The following is a 15217-nucleotide window of genomic DNA, read 5'->3' on the forward strand; positions in this document are numbered from 1 at the left end:
TTACATTTTCTTTTGCTTTTTTAAATAGGGACTATTCATTTTAATCTTATCTTTTTCCAGACGCTGGTATTACCCTTGAGGGTGGCGTCTATGTGGCCGCTATTGCACCGGGAAGCCCCGCTGCCAGAGAGGGATCTCTTGCTATCGGAGACCGTCTCATTGCTGTGAGTCTTTGGGCAGTCGTACCATTTGTTTTTAAATTGATACTATCAGGGATCTGATTTAGTCTGTAGTCATAATGCAGATGTTAATCCTGAAATAATCAATACTGGGTAGTTTGATATCTGTAACCTTTCTGTTGGAAAGGTCATGGGTTCGAACCCAGAAAACACGCATGCTGACAAAAAATGTGTACTCTGTAATGCACTATAAGTTGCTTTGGAGAAATACATAATAATGTATTGCCTAATACATGAATGTTAATTTAAATAGATCTTTTGTGCCGCCTTGGACTCTTAAGGGGGTCGCACAACGGACGCACAGCTCAGCGCCCCTGCGCCGTTCCAAAAAATCAAACACATTGTTTTCTATGAGTATACGCACACCGACACCGACAGGTGGTGCCTGTCCGTGGCACCCGGCTTTGACTCAGGAAATTGCTCAAATCCCTGTCGCGCCACTCGCATAGTTTAACATTAAATAGCATCATATTTGTCCCAAATCATTAACGACTAACATTGGCTGCTAACAAATATTTTGAAGTAGACACTATCTGACTAAGCTTGCGCTATTTAATGTGCACTTCCAGTTTACGATACCTCTGAGTTGTCCTAGACGCGACTCGACGCGGTGATGCGCGGCGCTAAGCTGCGCGTCTGTTGTGCGACCCCCTTTAGGGCGCACTTGTATTATCCATACCAAACCCCCTCCCTTCTCCCCCAGATGCACGCATTCACACTTTCCTCTTATCGATCCGGGCACACTTTTGTCATTAGGATGCAATTTTTTTTTTTAAAGCAGGATGTAAAGTGCTCTATTAACACTGAAATCCATCGTAATGTTGAGTCTGTGTTTTTTATTTAGAGTTGTTTTTTGCGCGATTACAAACATCCCAGATTGTTTAGTTTATCTGTCACGTGTGCAGCTCAGACATTCACGTAAGCCTTCTGCGCGCATCAAAAGGTTTTTACGGAGGCAGATGAAGGTGAGTGGTCGCGCAATTGACGTCTCTCCTTTTGAATCGCACTCGGGCGCGTTTGCACTTACACAAAAGCCTTTTGCGCCTGAGCCCAAGTGAACCGCGCTCCAGCCCACCTCTGCAACCTGGACGCGGCACGATTAACCATACCGGGCCCAGGCATGGTACAGAGCGATCACACTAGATAGACGAACCAGGCTTTGGGGGTCAAACGCGCCCGAGCGTGGTTTGGTTTGGATAATGTGAGTATGCCCTTAATAGCCCACGCCTACAGTCACTTTCATAATGGAAAAATTTATGAAAAAAATAGTGTGAACTGTTCTTTCAATTTGTAAAAACAAATGTTTCATCTCAAGGTTTCAAAAGTTGGCCATCTTTTTATTCCCGCGTCTTTGTTTCTGTTCCCAAGTTTTGAAAGGATTGCAAAGTCTGCTGGCACTTTTCTTTGACCTAAATTTCTTCCTCCCCAGATAAATGGGATCGCTCTGGATAACAAATCTCTGAGTGAATGTGAAGCTCTGCTGAGGGGCGGCAGGGACTCGCTCAGTCTGTCGCTCATGAAGGTGATTGTTCTCTCGCTGCCGTCTGTTCCTGTGCTCTGCTCTCATTACCACATGCCAAGGTGCAACCGTGACATTTATTCAAAGTCGTGTTTGAGACGCCCGTGTCTGAGTCAGAATAGCAATTCTGAGGCATTTCTGCAGAAGTCACGGAAGAACCGCAAGCTTGGAAAATTGACCAGATTGTTGTCTTTCTCAGTGTCAGCAAAGTCAGCTTAAGCATGTTACTGACCAATCTGGCATTAGCACAAGTGCTTCACACCAGGGGTTGTATACAAGACAAAGAAAAAAGACAAAGCAATACTTGTAAATGTCGAGTGTTCATAATAATTTCTAAGTGTTTATCTCAAGATCACACTTTATTTAGTGTATTTTTTTATACTTCAGTGCCCTTTATCTCACTCATTGGTGTTTGTAAGGGAGTATTGTGTTCTTAGTAAAGCTGCTTACAAGATTGCTGCAGTATATATAAATAATACTAATTGAAAATGTACGCTTCATGTTTGTGCACCCAGCATTAATTTGTGTGTAGCCAATTATTTAAGTTTGAAAAACAATACTTTGTCTTTATAAAATCACATTTACTATTTATCTAGCACAGTTTAAATCTTTCTTTATAAAAAAAATATATAAATGGATGGAAGGGGGTCCCTCACAAAATATTTTGGGGTCCTTTGTGCCTGCTTTACACCAACCATTTTAGTCAGATAAGTCTTCCAAATATAATTTAAATCTGTAGAATAACAAAACTTGTGTGTTTGAATAGTTTTGACAGAAATTTATTAAATGTATAAAAATTATTAAAACAACTTAAAACTAGAGATGCACCAATATATCGGCCAATAATCTTTATCGCTTGATTAAAGAAATTTTAAAGACTATGGGCCGATATTTTAACCTTTTAAGTGTCACCCCACCCTATTGAGTTAAATCTACACTCTTGGAGCTTTCAAACAATATACAGTTTGTCATGATAAGATAAGAATTCATATGCAAACATTGAAGTAAATGTAGGCGTCCTGCTGGTGGGACAGTGAAATTTAGCAGAAAATAAATGTTTTGAGGCACACTCTCTTCATAAATGAATCAATTACTCTCCCTACATAATTTATTTTATAAAACACTGTTGAAATGTCTATTCTGGAGGCTTAGACCTTTCCAACGATATATAGTTTGTAGTGATAGATTAAAATTTACATCAACAATATTAATGCAAACTTAGGTGTCCCATATTCGGGACGGCGACGCTTAAAGGGATACTTCACCGATTTAGCATTCAGCTTTGTATCTGTAGAAACCCGGCAGTATTACTGAATGACCATGTTTCCCTCCATCATTTCCCCCTGATAGGAGAGATATCTGCATTTTGGTTCTGCAAAAAAGTCCTCCGATGATGCAAAAATCGTCGTATTACATCATCGGAGGACTTTTTTGCAGAACCAAAATGCAAATATCTCTCCTCTCAGGGGGAAATGAGGGAGGGAAACATGGTCATTCAGTAATACTGCCGGGTTTCTACAAATACAAAGCTGAATGCTAAATCGGTGAAGTATCCCTTTAACAGTTTAAAAACAGCCGATAGTCATGGCCGATATATATTGTGTCAATCAAAAGAGAACAGGAAAATGCAATGAATTGAGCTCTGTGTAGGGTTTAGGGATGGGACGGTATGAAAATTTAATATCATGATTATAGTGACCAAAGTTATCATGGTTATCAATATTATCATGGTTTTGTTAAAATAAGATGGAAATGTTCAAAAAGAACTGATACACACACTTAAAACATTTTAAAAATATTTTTATTTTTGAAAATCACAAATTAATATTTCATGTCCCTGAAATTATTTCTGTGGTAAGAAAATAAATAAATCTGTCTAATAAGTTTACCGTGAATACAATACATTATGCCGCCTTGTGCAAAAAACTATGTGCGCGTCTGTGTCAAACTGATTCTGGCTGGATAGGATTTACGGCGAGTTTTTAAAGTCACTGTAATCAAACACGTTTGTAATGATAATTAAATTTTGAACGATAATACTAATTGTCAGGACATTGTATCGTGGCTAATCGTGAAACCGGTAATCGTCCCATACCTAGTAGGGTTGCATAACAATTAATCATGATTAATCTATTGCAGAATAAAGGTTTTTGTTTACATATATGTATGTGTGTTTACTGTGTATAATAATTTTGTATAAATAAATATATTTAAGAAATGTTTACATGTATATACATTTTATATTTATGTATTATTTATATATAGATATAAATACTTAATATATAAATATATATTTTTCAATTATACATTCATGTGTGTTATATATACATAATTATTATTCACAGTTTACACAAATAAATGATATAAACAAAAACCTTTTTTCTGCAATAGATTAATCGGGATTAATCGTCAAGCCTAGGTCTATGTATAGGAAATGTAAAGAAACATCAGTAGTTTAATGTTCAATATTAATGGTCGTCATATTGATAACATTCAGAAAGTTTAATCTTTAGAATTTAGTTAATGCAAGTTAATATAACCACCAAACTATCTGAATTGGTAGATATCAGTCTGAATAATCGGTATTGATGAAAAAATGTAATGTTGGTGCATCTCTAATCAAAAAATATGGTAAAATGGTGGTGGTGGGGCACTTTAACAGAAAGGATACATGCCATATTCAAATCAAAAATTTATTAATTATAAAAATATTATTATTATTATAAAAATATTATTAAATGTTAAAATACATCTTAAAGGTTCATGCTGTAGATTAAACATGTCAATTTTTAAGTTAACATTATGCATATAACATTACTAAAGCTAACATATAACATATATAAAGCCTGTCTGAGTGCATGAACAGTTATCATGAGGGTGTGAAACATAGTGAAAGATGTTAATGGATTGAAATGTTCCCTTAAGAGGCCTATTACATTGATTTATGTCTTAAATTTGAATGTTTGTATACTTGATGTTGTATCCTCTGAGGCTTTTGTTAAAATGGAAAGTGTATATTTTAATTTATTGATGCCAGTCATACTAAACCTGTCCATTATCAGTTTTTCCCCCAGAGCACATCAGGCCAGAACATCTTCGAGAGCCTGAGAGAGGCCGAAAAATCCAACGGCAGAATCCACCTGACAGACGTCCACTCTCGAAACAGCAGGAACCTCAAACACAATAGCTCCACCCAGACAGACATTTACAGCGGAGAAGCTGGAGGAGGGGGTGGTGAAAGAAGAAAGACCAGGACAGACACAGATGAGAGCAGTTACCCCGAGAGGAAGGTTTTCCCCATCTCCACCATGCACCCCAACACCCTTCGACCCGCCTCAGAGCTGGGGCTGCCCCGCTACGCTGGCAGTGCTTTTCAAGAGCTCTGCTTTAACCGCTCCGAGTCGGTCGGCCCCGAATGCGTTACCCTGGAGACCACCCTGGAAAAGAAACATAGTGGCGGCACTTGGCCCAAAATGGTAGTGGGTGTTGCCATGACAACCGACAGCCCTGCGCAACTTTCCATATACAGGTCACCCAAGCAGAGGAAGTCCATCTTTGATGGCGATGCCTTTAAAAGGCCCGACCCGCCCTCAAAGGCAGACTACCTGATGGGCCATTCTCCACAGGGCTCGAAAGTCGACTCCACCCCAACACCCCCCACCCCGCCCACACGCAGCGACTCGTTCAAGTTCAAGCACAAACATCAGGGCAGCTCCACCTCCGAGTCCACCATCACTGCGACCTCTGAACCTAAGCAGGAGGACCGTAATGGTAACTTGTACTTCACTGACCCCGGGCGCGATGGAAAGGTCTTGAGCTCCAGGAAGTCCTGCGAGGAGGATATCGGCCGGATGCGGCCAGAGGAACCGGAGGTGAAGCGTCCGAGGCCCAAATCAGCCCCGGCGCTCAGACACAGAATGACACCTCAGATCATTCCTCTCCAGAGCTTCCAGGTAAATTTATAGATCCGCTCTACCTGACACAGCGAGCAGTCCTGCCTGTTTTAATTAGCTTGAGATTTATCACCCACTGCACTGGGAGCTTGAAAGTGGAGGGGGATTAGAAATGCTGACGCATGCCTCCTGATGATATGCAGTAGATTAGTATAGGGATGCTTTGTTAGTACAGATGTTATATTTAGATATAATTGTAATATTGTTTTAGATATTGTTGATGGTTACATATAAGCCTTATGCATATGGGTGATTCTCACGAAAACTTGGTTTTAAAAATGTCAAGCATGAAAATGTAAAAATTGCTTAAATTTACTTTTTTTCCCACCAGACATTGAAAAACAAAGTCTGAAGTAAATGGGAACATTAATTTAAAAACTTTTACTCATCATTTAACACTTTTTTTAACATAATTTAAAAAAATTTGTCCTCATTACCGCAACAGTCAGAAAACATCAACACTGACATATTTTCAAAATGACATGACAAACCTGAAAGAACATAATTTGAAGATTCTGCACATGCATTTAAAATCAAAGTATTATGCTTCTATTAATTAAATTAACATTTAATAAGCATCTGTTGCGGTAATGATAATCAAAATGTCGTGTAAGCATTCTGACAAGACAATATTTCAAATTAACTGTAAAAAAATGATCTTACCTGGTAGCCATCTTGAAGTAACTGGTCCATGTGCTTGGTCACTCAAAATCAACCTTTATTAAAATTCTGTATGTGTGCTTAAACTGTTCTCAAAAAGTGTTGTGGAGGATGAGAACATCAGGCATGGACACATCATTTTCCTAATTTTTCTTCATTATTATTATTATACATGAATATTCAGTAAATATTTTTTCTGTCATCTAAAGTAGTCTAGCAAACATCCATTTATTTTTTTTCTTAATATTTTTGTGTTAATTGGATTAAATTACAACATAACGCATGTTCAAACACAGCCGGACACATTGCGGTAATGAGAATTTCAGCAGAAAATGAGATAAAATTTACAATTATAAATTCTTATGTTGAAATCACACATTGTGCAAGGTAGAACACAGTATTGTGTTAATTCTGATGCTTTTTAATGTTACTATATTACACATTTTAAAGCTAAAATCATTAGTGCCGTGGTGTTTCAATGGTTTCGTGAGAATCACCCTTATTAGGCTAAAAATGTTGATTTAAATTTCAGCAGAGACTAAGACATGGATAATGGGTGTATAACTGATATAATTAAAAATTGCATTATAATTTGTAATTAATGGATATAAATGTCTTCCTAAAACAGGCAGTGTCAAAGTTGAGCTGTCATTATAGTTTTTCAACTGCTTTAGCCAATGCTATCTGTGTATTTGGCAGAGTTATTCAAATGAAGGGGACTCACTGGAGCAGAGGGAGAAGCTACGTTCCTCTCCAAACCGACCTCACAGACACAGCATGGGTTTTGTGCCCACATCTTATAATGGAACCCTTCCTCCAAGTGAGTTGATCGGCCATAATCGGGCCATAGCATATTTAAATTTATCTCTTTAACAACTCTTTCTCTGAACTTACTCTATGGAGCACAATTCATCTTTATTCTGATTAAGGCGGCCTACAAAATTAATGTTTGTCTGAATTTTATGGTGAACACCCAGTAATTGAATTACTTATGCATGATAATCATGCACAATGTGGTTGAATGAGCTTGTTGATTTACCGAATTAAACTCATAATTTTTATCTCTGAATGTTCCAGTCATTAATCCTCTAAATGCAAAAATATTCAATGTTTACTATTAGTGTTGCACGATATGCCTCATAATGAGATCGTCCTGTTGTCAGCCTGTGAGATCGGGGGCGGGGCAATAGTTTGCTTATTTATTTATTTGTTTATTTTTTACTCTTTTATGACAAGCCAATTTACTCTAAGGGCAGCTGGCAACACTGTCATGACTGCAACCTTCTTAAACCTGATGGCATTAATCCCAGCGCATCATTGATGCCAAAGCGCTTTGAAATTTCTTGCATGCCAGGAAGCAGGAACAACTCACTTACTGGCTTTAAATTCCTCCAACCTCTCTAGTATAAGGAAATGTCATAGTTGCACATATTACAAGCTCAGGTGTGACGAAAATGTCATAGCCGCACGTATTACAAGCTCCGGTGCAAAGAAGAGTCCGTGCCGCGTGCATTACAAGTTCAGGTGCGAGGAGGAGTGCGTGCCACGCACATTACAAGCTCTCTTGTGCAAAGCAGGCTTGTGCACAATTCAGAATTGAATTGAGAATGACTCCGTAATTCCAATTCAATTCTTGAATTTGAATTGAACCTGAATTGATGTCAAAAACAGGATGTAGAATTTCAATTCGAATTTGAATTAAAGGAAGCAGAATTGCAATTCAATAGAAATTCAAACAAATTCATATACATATTATACAGTAACTGAAGTGTTAAAAATGAAGCTTTCAGTATATGATTGCTGCATTACATATTCTATAAATTAAATTAGTTTGAACTACTTGTACAGAATACATTAACAGGAATTTTTTCCCCAGCAATTAATGTTAAAAACTCACACAACAAATAATTAAGTTTGATTTTTTTGTAATTGTAATTTTGTGGAACACGATGGAACATAACTTCATTTCCAATAATGCTTTACTTTAAGCATTTAAAATGGTTGCCAAACAATTTCCCAAAGTAACTTTCCTAACACTGAATGTATGTGAGATTCTTTCTGTTTTGTTTGTGGAATTTCTTTGAATTGCCATGAATTTAATTCCACTACCTGTCATTCCAATTCCAATTCAAATTCAACTTCCTGTAGGGCGGAGTCAATTCAATTCAAATTCCAATTCATGAATTGAATGGAGGCCAATTCTGAAATTCTGAATTGTGCACAAGCCTGGTGCAAAGAGAAGCACACAAGCTCGCTCATGCGAGGAAAAACACACAATTGCCCATTTGTGTCGCAAGTTGTCACAATGTTAATGTAAAACTATAATGATAATATTAATAGCATAATAATAATTTAAAACTATAATGGGTAAGCATGCCAACTATTGTCATGAAGGCCCACTATCGTTCATGTGTCTGACTATCGTTCATAGATGATAGTATCGTTTATTGGCACATTCCGATCTTATTTGAGATGATAAACTCTTGTTAACATACGTACAGGCTTGTATATGAAGTTTTCTTTATTAAACATAATGTTACATACTTTAAAAACAAATCATATCATCTTAAGTAATTTTTTATTGCTAACATAAGAAAAAATACAATTAGCTGTGTAACGGTATATAATGGTATGACATATTTGCTGTGGTAACCATTTTTAACTATTCAATCATGTTTTTTACTGATCTAGAAATGATAGCCAACAGCATTAAAACAAACTTGAGTTCTCCGTAATTGTTTGTAGCAATAAAATGCCTGATCCAGAATGTTGACAGGACTGTTGGATTTTGTGTAATAATATTCGCCATGGTGGATGGTGCTTAGTGCATTTGTCACGTGAACATGCAGTACTCATGGGGTTTATGTGATAATGAGGTCTATTTTTACCTAATTTGAATATTCATGCTTCGGCTCGGCTGGCAGACTTCTAAGCCTCATTGGCCAGCCTGCTCATCAGTTGCCCAAAGCATCTGCCTTTACCCATAGCCGAAGCTGGACAATACAACCTGTTTTCACTCAATAGCTAATGTCTTGCTCGGCCATGTGAGGAGAGCGGTAACCACCATAATGGGGCAGAAATGAAAAATATGAGCACAGCGGGCTGTTGAAGGGTAGTGTGTGTTTCTCATTCAAGTGTTATATTGGTTTTTATGTGGTTGTGGTTGAATTCCAAACTCAGCACACCGGGGACTATCCCCCTGCTCCGCCGTAACAGCCGTTATGAAGAACCCTGTTTACATGGTCCGGAGCCACAGAGTTGCTAACAACTGCCCTCCTGTCACCAGCCAAATCAATCAGCAGCACACACACCCCAGGTACCAACACTTACACATACTCTCATGGGGTATTACAGCATACCAAGAGATTAAACTGCATATACTGTAACCTGACTTAAGACTGTACCTCTGTTAGATATGGCAACTCTGGGAATATGAGTGAATATGGTGTGTAGCTATTTAAAGGTGAATTGTAGTGTTTTTATCCCGGACGAGCCCCCAATTATTAAATCCTCTCTGTTTAAAGTTAGAAAGGAATAATGAAGGACATTTTATGATTCTCATTTTTAAGTTAAGTTATGTGCATTATAAATTAGTAGTATAAGTATGCCATTAGTAAGTTAACTTTTTCAAACGGTAGAAGCAAAAGCTTTCAAAGCATTCCTGTATTTGTTTGAGCAGTCCAACATGTCATTTTCTGGTTCGGCGAATTGTGTGAGTTTGGGGGTGGGATTACCTGTTTGGCTTTTCAGAATAGGGTGAAAGAAAGACATTTAATACCTGACGTAGAAATTGAAAATTGAAATATGCCCCTGCAGTGTTTTGCAAAAATTCAGTAATCATCATCTCCTAAAAAATAATGATGGTAATTTCTAATGGTGCAAAAATATCACCTCCATTCAGGACACTAACTCTGATAAGTGCATGAATGATTGCAAATTACAATGTAATCAAAGTTTTCAGTTGTCTCACCAAGTGCAAATGAGATGCTGTAGGTCGTAAACAGAGGAATTGTTTATCTCTCCTTCAGGAGAATAATCGTTCCTTTACACCATTATGAATGTCTGCTGATCTAGTGTGTACCGACCCATTTAATTTGTCCTCCTTGCTTTTATCTCTCAATCTCAGTCCTCAGCATCAAGGTCAACTAAGCCTGGACCTAAGCCAAAAACCATCAACAGACTACACAGAGTCATCCCGGAGCAGCCGAGCCTCAAATGGCACCAACTCACTGCCATCCAGCACTAGACTCGGTCAGTCTTTGCACTCGTGCATCATATATCTTCCTCTATCAAATCAAACCAGTGAGTTTAAAGGTTTTGCTTGGTTTAAAATTGTTTTGGATCTTTCTGATGTCCTAAAGGTTCGTCAAATAACTTGCAGTATCGCACTGAAAGAATAAAGATCCCCTCCACACCACGCTATCCTCGCTCGGTACTCAACTCTGACAGAGGTGAGTCTCCATTCAGGTCGGATCATCACATGACCAATGTGTTTGTGCTGAAAATTCAGCTGCTGTTAAGTAAGCAGATTCACAGGGAGTGAGGGGGCGTTCACACGGGATGCATTCATGTATGGGGTCAGATTTGTTTCGTATTTCTGAATAAATATACTATGATCCACAAATAAATATAGAGAGTTTCATAAATATTTTTTAAATCCACAAATGCACAATAAGTGAACCATAAATATATGTTAGACATTTCATAAAAAGGAAGGAAATTCACAAATAAATAAAATGGGATTTGCAAATGAATTTTTTTTTTATAAATATATATTTTTATTTTATTTATATGTGAATGGCTTCCTGCGCATTTGTGGATCGCTTTCTGTGCATTTGTGAATCGCTGCACACATTTGTGGATCGCTTTCTGTGCATTTGTGAATTGCTGCACTCATTTGTGGATCGCGTTCTGTGCATTTGTGGATTTGAAACATTTCTCACGTCAAGACGTGCACAAGAATCCACAAATAGGGGGACTCCGCCCACCGTCTACTACAGCCAATCAGACAACAAGCACACTGTGCTGACCAATCCTGGCAAGATTTCCCTCCAACCAATCACATTTTGTTTTACTGTTAGGTCGGGAACACAGTTGAATTTCATCAGGCAATCTTTTGTATGCTGCATACATCATCATTTTAGAAAATTAACTATTATAAAGTTGACTATTATTCTTAGTTAGTCGTTAATTGTTGTAAAATGCTTATGATTTGCGGATGTAATGCTCAGTTAACTTAAATTATCCAGACGTGATGACTTATGCAGCCTGCGTATGCGACCTCCAGAGGCTGCAGCCTTCCGATTGAGGAACGGGCACTGTTGACAGTTGTCAATAATTCTTTACTAGGGATTCTCTTAATACACTTTGTGGTAAGGTATGTCAAGGTTAATATTTGTCAAATTAAATTGATTAAAACCGGTTTTTAGCAGTAGTTTACTTCACACGTGGCATTTTGGTTCCTTCTGTTGCCGTGTTGGTTTGTTTCCTGGCTGATAGTAACTAAGTTTAGCATTTTGTAAATTCTGTTAATATAGCATATAGCCTTTCTTGAAATAATCCGGCTACAATCTTAAAGACGTCTTGGTTTCAATTTTGCTAATCCCTTATGTAATATCAAACTCCTGTTCTCAGGTAATTTTAATCCTTTTAAGGTTCCATTTTAATGTGAGGTGGAAATTGGAAAGGCTTGTATAGTTTGGTCTGTTCCTGATTATTTATATTATTTGACTAAATTATCAATAGTTGAAGAACAAAATACTGTTTTATTAGATTATAATCTATAGTTTGGAATAATACTATAACCCATTATATTTACTATTAATTTAGTAATTTCCCTGGTTTTTGAAGCAATGCAACTTTGTAAAAAAAAACACTATATAAATAAATCTGGCTTGGCTTAACTTAAAATTAAATGTACACCCCATTTAGAAATTACAGATGTGTGTGTGTGTGTTTGTTTACATTTAATATTTAATTTACTTAAGATAAGATATTGTGTTCTATATAAATCTGTACTACTTATTTCAGCACACTCTAACAAATGTCTGCATCTAAGCTTACACAAAGGATTAGCTTATTTATTTATTCCTTCAAATTATTGATTCATAAATAAATGAGTTCATTACACATTTCATTCATTCACTCCTGTATACTGCAATTGCTGATTGAGAAACATGGCATTGACCTTCAGGCCTTGTTCATTAACACAGTATGACAAAAAAATTCAATATCCTCTTGAACTTGAAATATGAACACAACTGCATCCTTTACTTCAGAGAATTCCCCGCTCAGGACCTTCCAGAGGGCATTTTGTTGATCATCTGTAACACCTGGTCAAGTAAAGATGCAAGTCGTAAAACATATAAAAATCACATGAAATGATATGTAGCGTCTGTCATATCCCTTTTAGGCAAACATCTACATCAGCTGAATGCACCCCCACTCCTAAAAAACACACAATAAAAAACAAATAACATACCAGTTGTTTGATTGCATATTTGTGTAAAAATCCATCTTACGTCTATGAATTTTACTGTTAATGACAGTAAGAGCATAAGCTTGTTCAGAGCATAAAAGGGAAAATAAAAACAACACTGTAAGACTATCTAACAGCTTTGACATATTAAACCTTCTTGACATTAAGATGTAGACGCCACAGGAATTTCTTGTTCATTTAAAAGATACCATAATGCATAATGTGTAATTAAATGATCAGTTCTGTAGTAGGAGACGAGGTAAAACACATTGTTTTGTCATGTCATAATTAAATGTACCACGTTAGATACAAACTATCTGTAAGCAAATGTCACTACATAACTATGATGGTAGCGAAGACTACTCTGAAGTGTAGGGGGCTAGTTACGAATGAATATAGCAGTGTACCAGGGTGTCTGTCAGAACACAATAGAGAGCGTTGAACCAACTTGAGCTGTTTATTAGGCACACAAGAGAACATACATCAGATAGGAGAGAGCCAGCATTAAGTATTTATGAGGTAGCACACACCGCACAGAACTCTGAATGAGAGGCCCAACTTAGATAGCAGAGCAGTCGTTGATGAAGGTAATGGTGAATATTGGTAGTAGTCCTTTAATGAAGCTCTGCACAGGATGAGGGTATGCTCCTTTAAGAGAGATAGACCAGAGCTGTATTTATGAGCTTGGTTGCATGGCATGTGAATGAAGATGCATGAGTGCCTGGCTATATTTGAGAGCTTAGCCAGATCATAGGCAGGTGGAGATGTGGTTTCTCTGCAACAGATTACAACAGGATTCCCAAAGTAACACTAATGCTAATAAACATAACTTACATTGACAAATTAGCTACAGCTTCTCCCCTCATACGTTATCAAAATAAAATAAACAGACGTGTCTCAAATGACAAATTTTACACCATTAGCAGTGTTTACACAACGTATGTAATATAACTGACATTATTACAGGATAAACACATTGATGAACAGCAAAAGAAAGTGATTTATATAGCGTTACAGCGTAGTAGATTCACAATTTAGCTAATAACATGTTAGCGCTATTAATAACGGAAATTTTAACAACAAAAAAACATGCAAATCTAACTGTACTTACTCTAATGACGCACATGAACACACCGCGTAACAATCTTGTGCTATTGTCTCCACAACAACACGATTCATGCCTCACACAGCGAGACACTTGTACAAAACTAGCGCTTTTCCGCCATTGCTTTGAGTGAGCGATACTAGCTGTCATAATAAAAGTCCTCCTCCGTCTGGGTCTTTTGCACAATTTTTCTAGAAAAGAATCTATGATTGGTTGAAGGGAGATCGTGCCACGATTGGTCAGCACAGTGTGCTTGTTGTCTGATTGGCTGGAGTAGACGGTGGGCGGAGTCCACCTATTTGTGGATTCTTGTGCACGTCTTGACGTTAGAAATGTTTCAAATCCACAAATGCACAGAACGCGATCCACAAATGAGTGCAGCAATAGGGAATGTTAATGTACGTCACCGCAGTGTTGCATTATGGGACGTGGGCGCCATGTTTAGAGGCACCGCCGACCGCTATGCCATTTAATTGTGCGTGTGTTCAGTTAAAAACTAGGTAAAATTGAAGAAGAACGGAAGAAATCGATAAGTTGAAAGAAAAAGAGAAGGGACCCTATCGAGAGAAACTAAATGCTACTGCCAAAAAACTTTATTTGGACAAATAAACAACATAGATCCATATGATTTAGCAGCCCAAGACTGGATTACGGACCTCCGCTCACATATCTGGTCAATTACCTTGTTTTTGCAGGACTTTATTTACACTTTGCAGGAGTTTAAGAGCTATAAATCCCTTCAAGCTTATAATAAGGTGACACTCTTTATTAAAACACACAAAATGCTAAATATTTAGCTAACGTTGTCATTTAAAGAGTCACAAGCAGTGGGTTTGAGTTGCATTTAATAAAAAATATGTGTTACAATCGTCAAAATTGTCTAAATATTTATTTTTATAACTCATGTGTTTAGGGTGATCAGAAATGAATGAATGAATCAATCAATAACTTACATTTGCAAGTTAGTTTGGCAGTGTTAGCATAAAAACAAGACAATTTAAGTGGTTCTGCTTTTATTAATCACAAATTACTGAATGACTGAAAATGCAGCGAAAACACTCTCGCTGATGCAGAGATTTTTTTTTTGAAAAGTAAACGTTTTTCTCCTGATTGCAGCAGGCAAACCACGCGATCCGGCGTCTTTTCGTCAGCTCCTGCACCGGCTTCCTTTGTTTTTTCCACGAATAAAAGCTGGAAAAACATATTCCGTTGTTCAGTTTCCTCCCTGAACGATCGCGTGACCTGCTTGATCGAGCAGTACTGACCAAACATATCGAAGTTTATAAAAATCTCGACAGAAAATACAAAAACAACCTCCAACAC

At 37.5% G+C, this 15217-nt stretch overlaps 1 protein-coding gene and 1 long non-coding RNA gene across 5 annotated transcripts in view; one reads left to right on the forward strand and one right to left on the reverse strand.

Annotated features, from left to right (window-relative positions):
* dlg5a (discs, large homolog 5a (Drosophila)) overlaps positions 1-15217 on the forward strand; it is an 88487-nt gene that overhangs the window by 46575 nt on the left and 26695 nt on the right. For all 4 annotated transcript variants that reach the window (XM_073873043.1, XM_073873046.1, XM_073873045.1 and 1 more), the window contains exons 14-20: positions 61-164; positions 1609-1701; positions 4761-5651; positions 7011-7126; positions 9481-9627; positions 10438-10562; positions 10673-10762. In XM_073873043.1, coding sequence (XP_073729144.1) covers positions 61-164; positions 1609-1701; positions 4761-5651; positions 7011-7126; positions 9481-9627; positions 10438-10562; positions 10673-10762 — 1566 coding nt within the window. The remainder of the gene's footprint in view (positions 1-60; positions 165-1608; positions 1702-4760; positions 5652-7010; positions 7127-9480; positions 9628-10437; positions 10563-10672; positions 10763-15217) is intronic.
* On the reverse strand, positions 12515-14070 carry LOC129430692 (uncharacterized). The gene is made up of 3 exons (XR_012372116.1): positions 13901-14070; positions 13197-13564; positions 12515-12758 (listed from the first exon to the last, which is right to left on the reverse strand). It is a non-coding gene; the product is annotated as an uncharacterized lncRNA (long non-coding RNA).

The sequence above is a fragment of the Misgurnus anguillicaudatus genome, chromosome 11 (assembly GCF_027580225.2).
Source record: "Misgurnus anguillicaudatus chromosome 11, ASM2758022v2, whole genome shotgun sequence".
Taxonomy (NCBI): domain Eukaryota; kingdom Metazoa; phylum Chordata; class Actinopteri; order Cypriniformes; family Cobitidae; genus Misgurnus; species Misgurnus anguillicaudatus.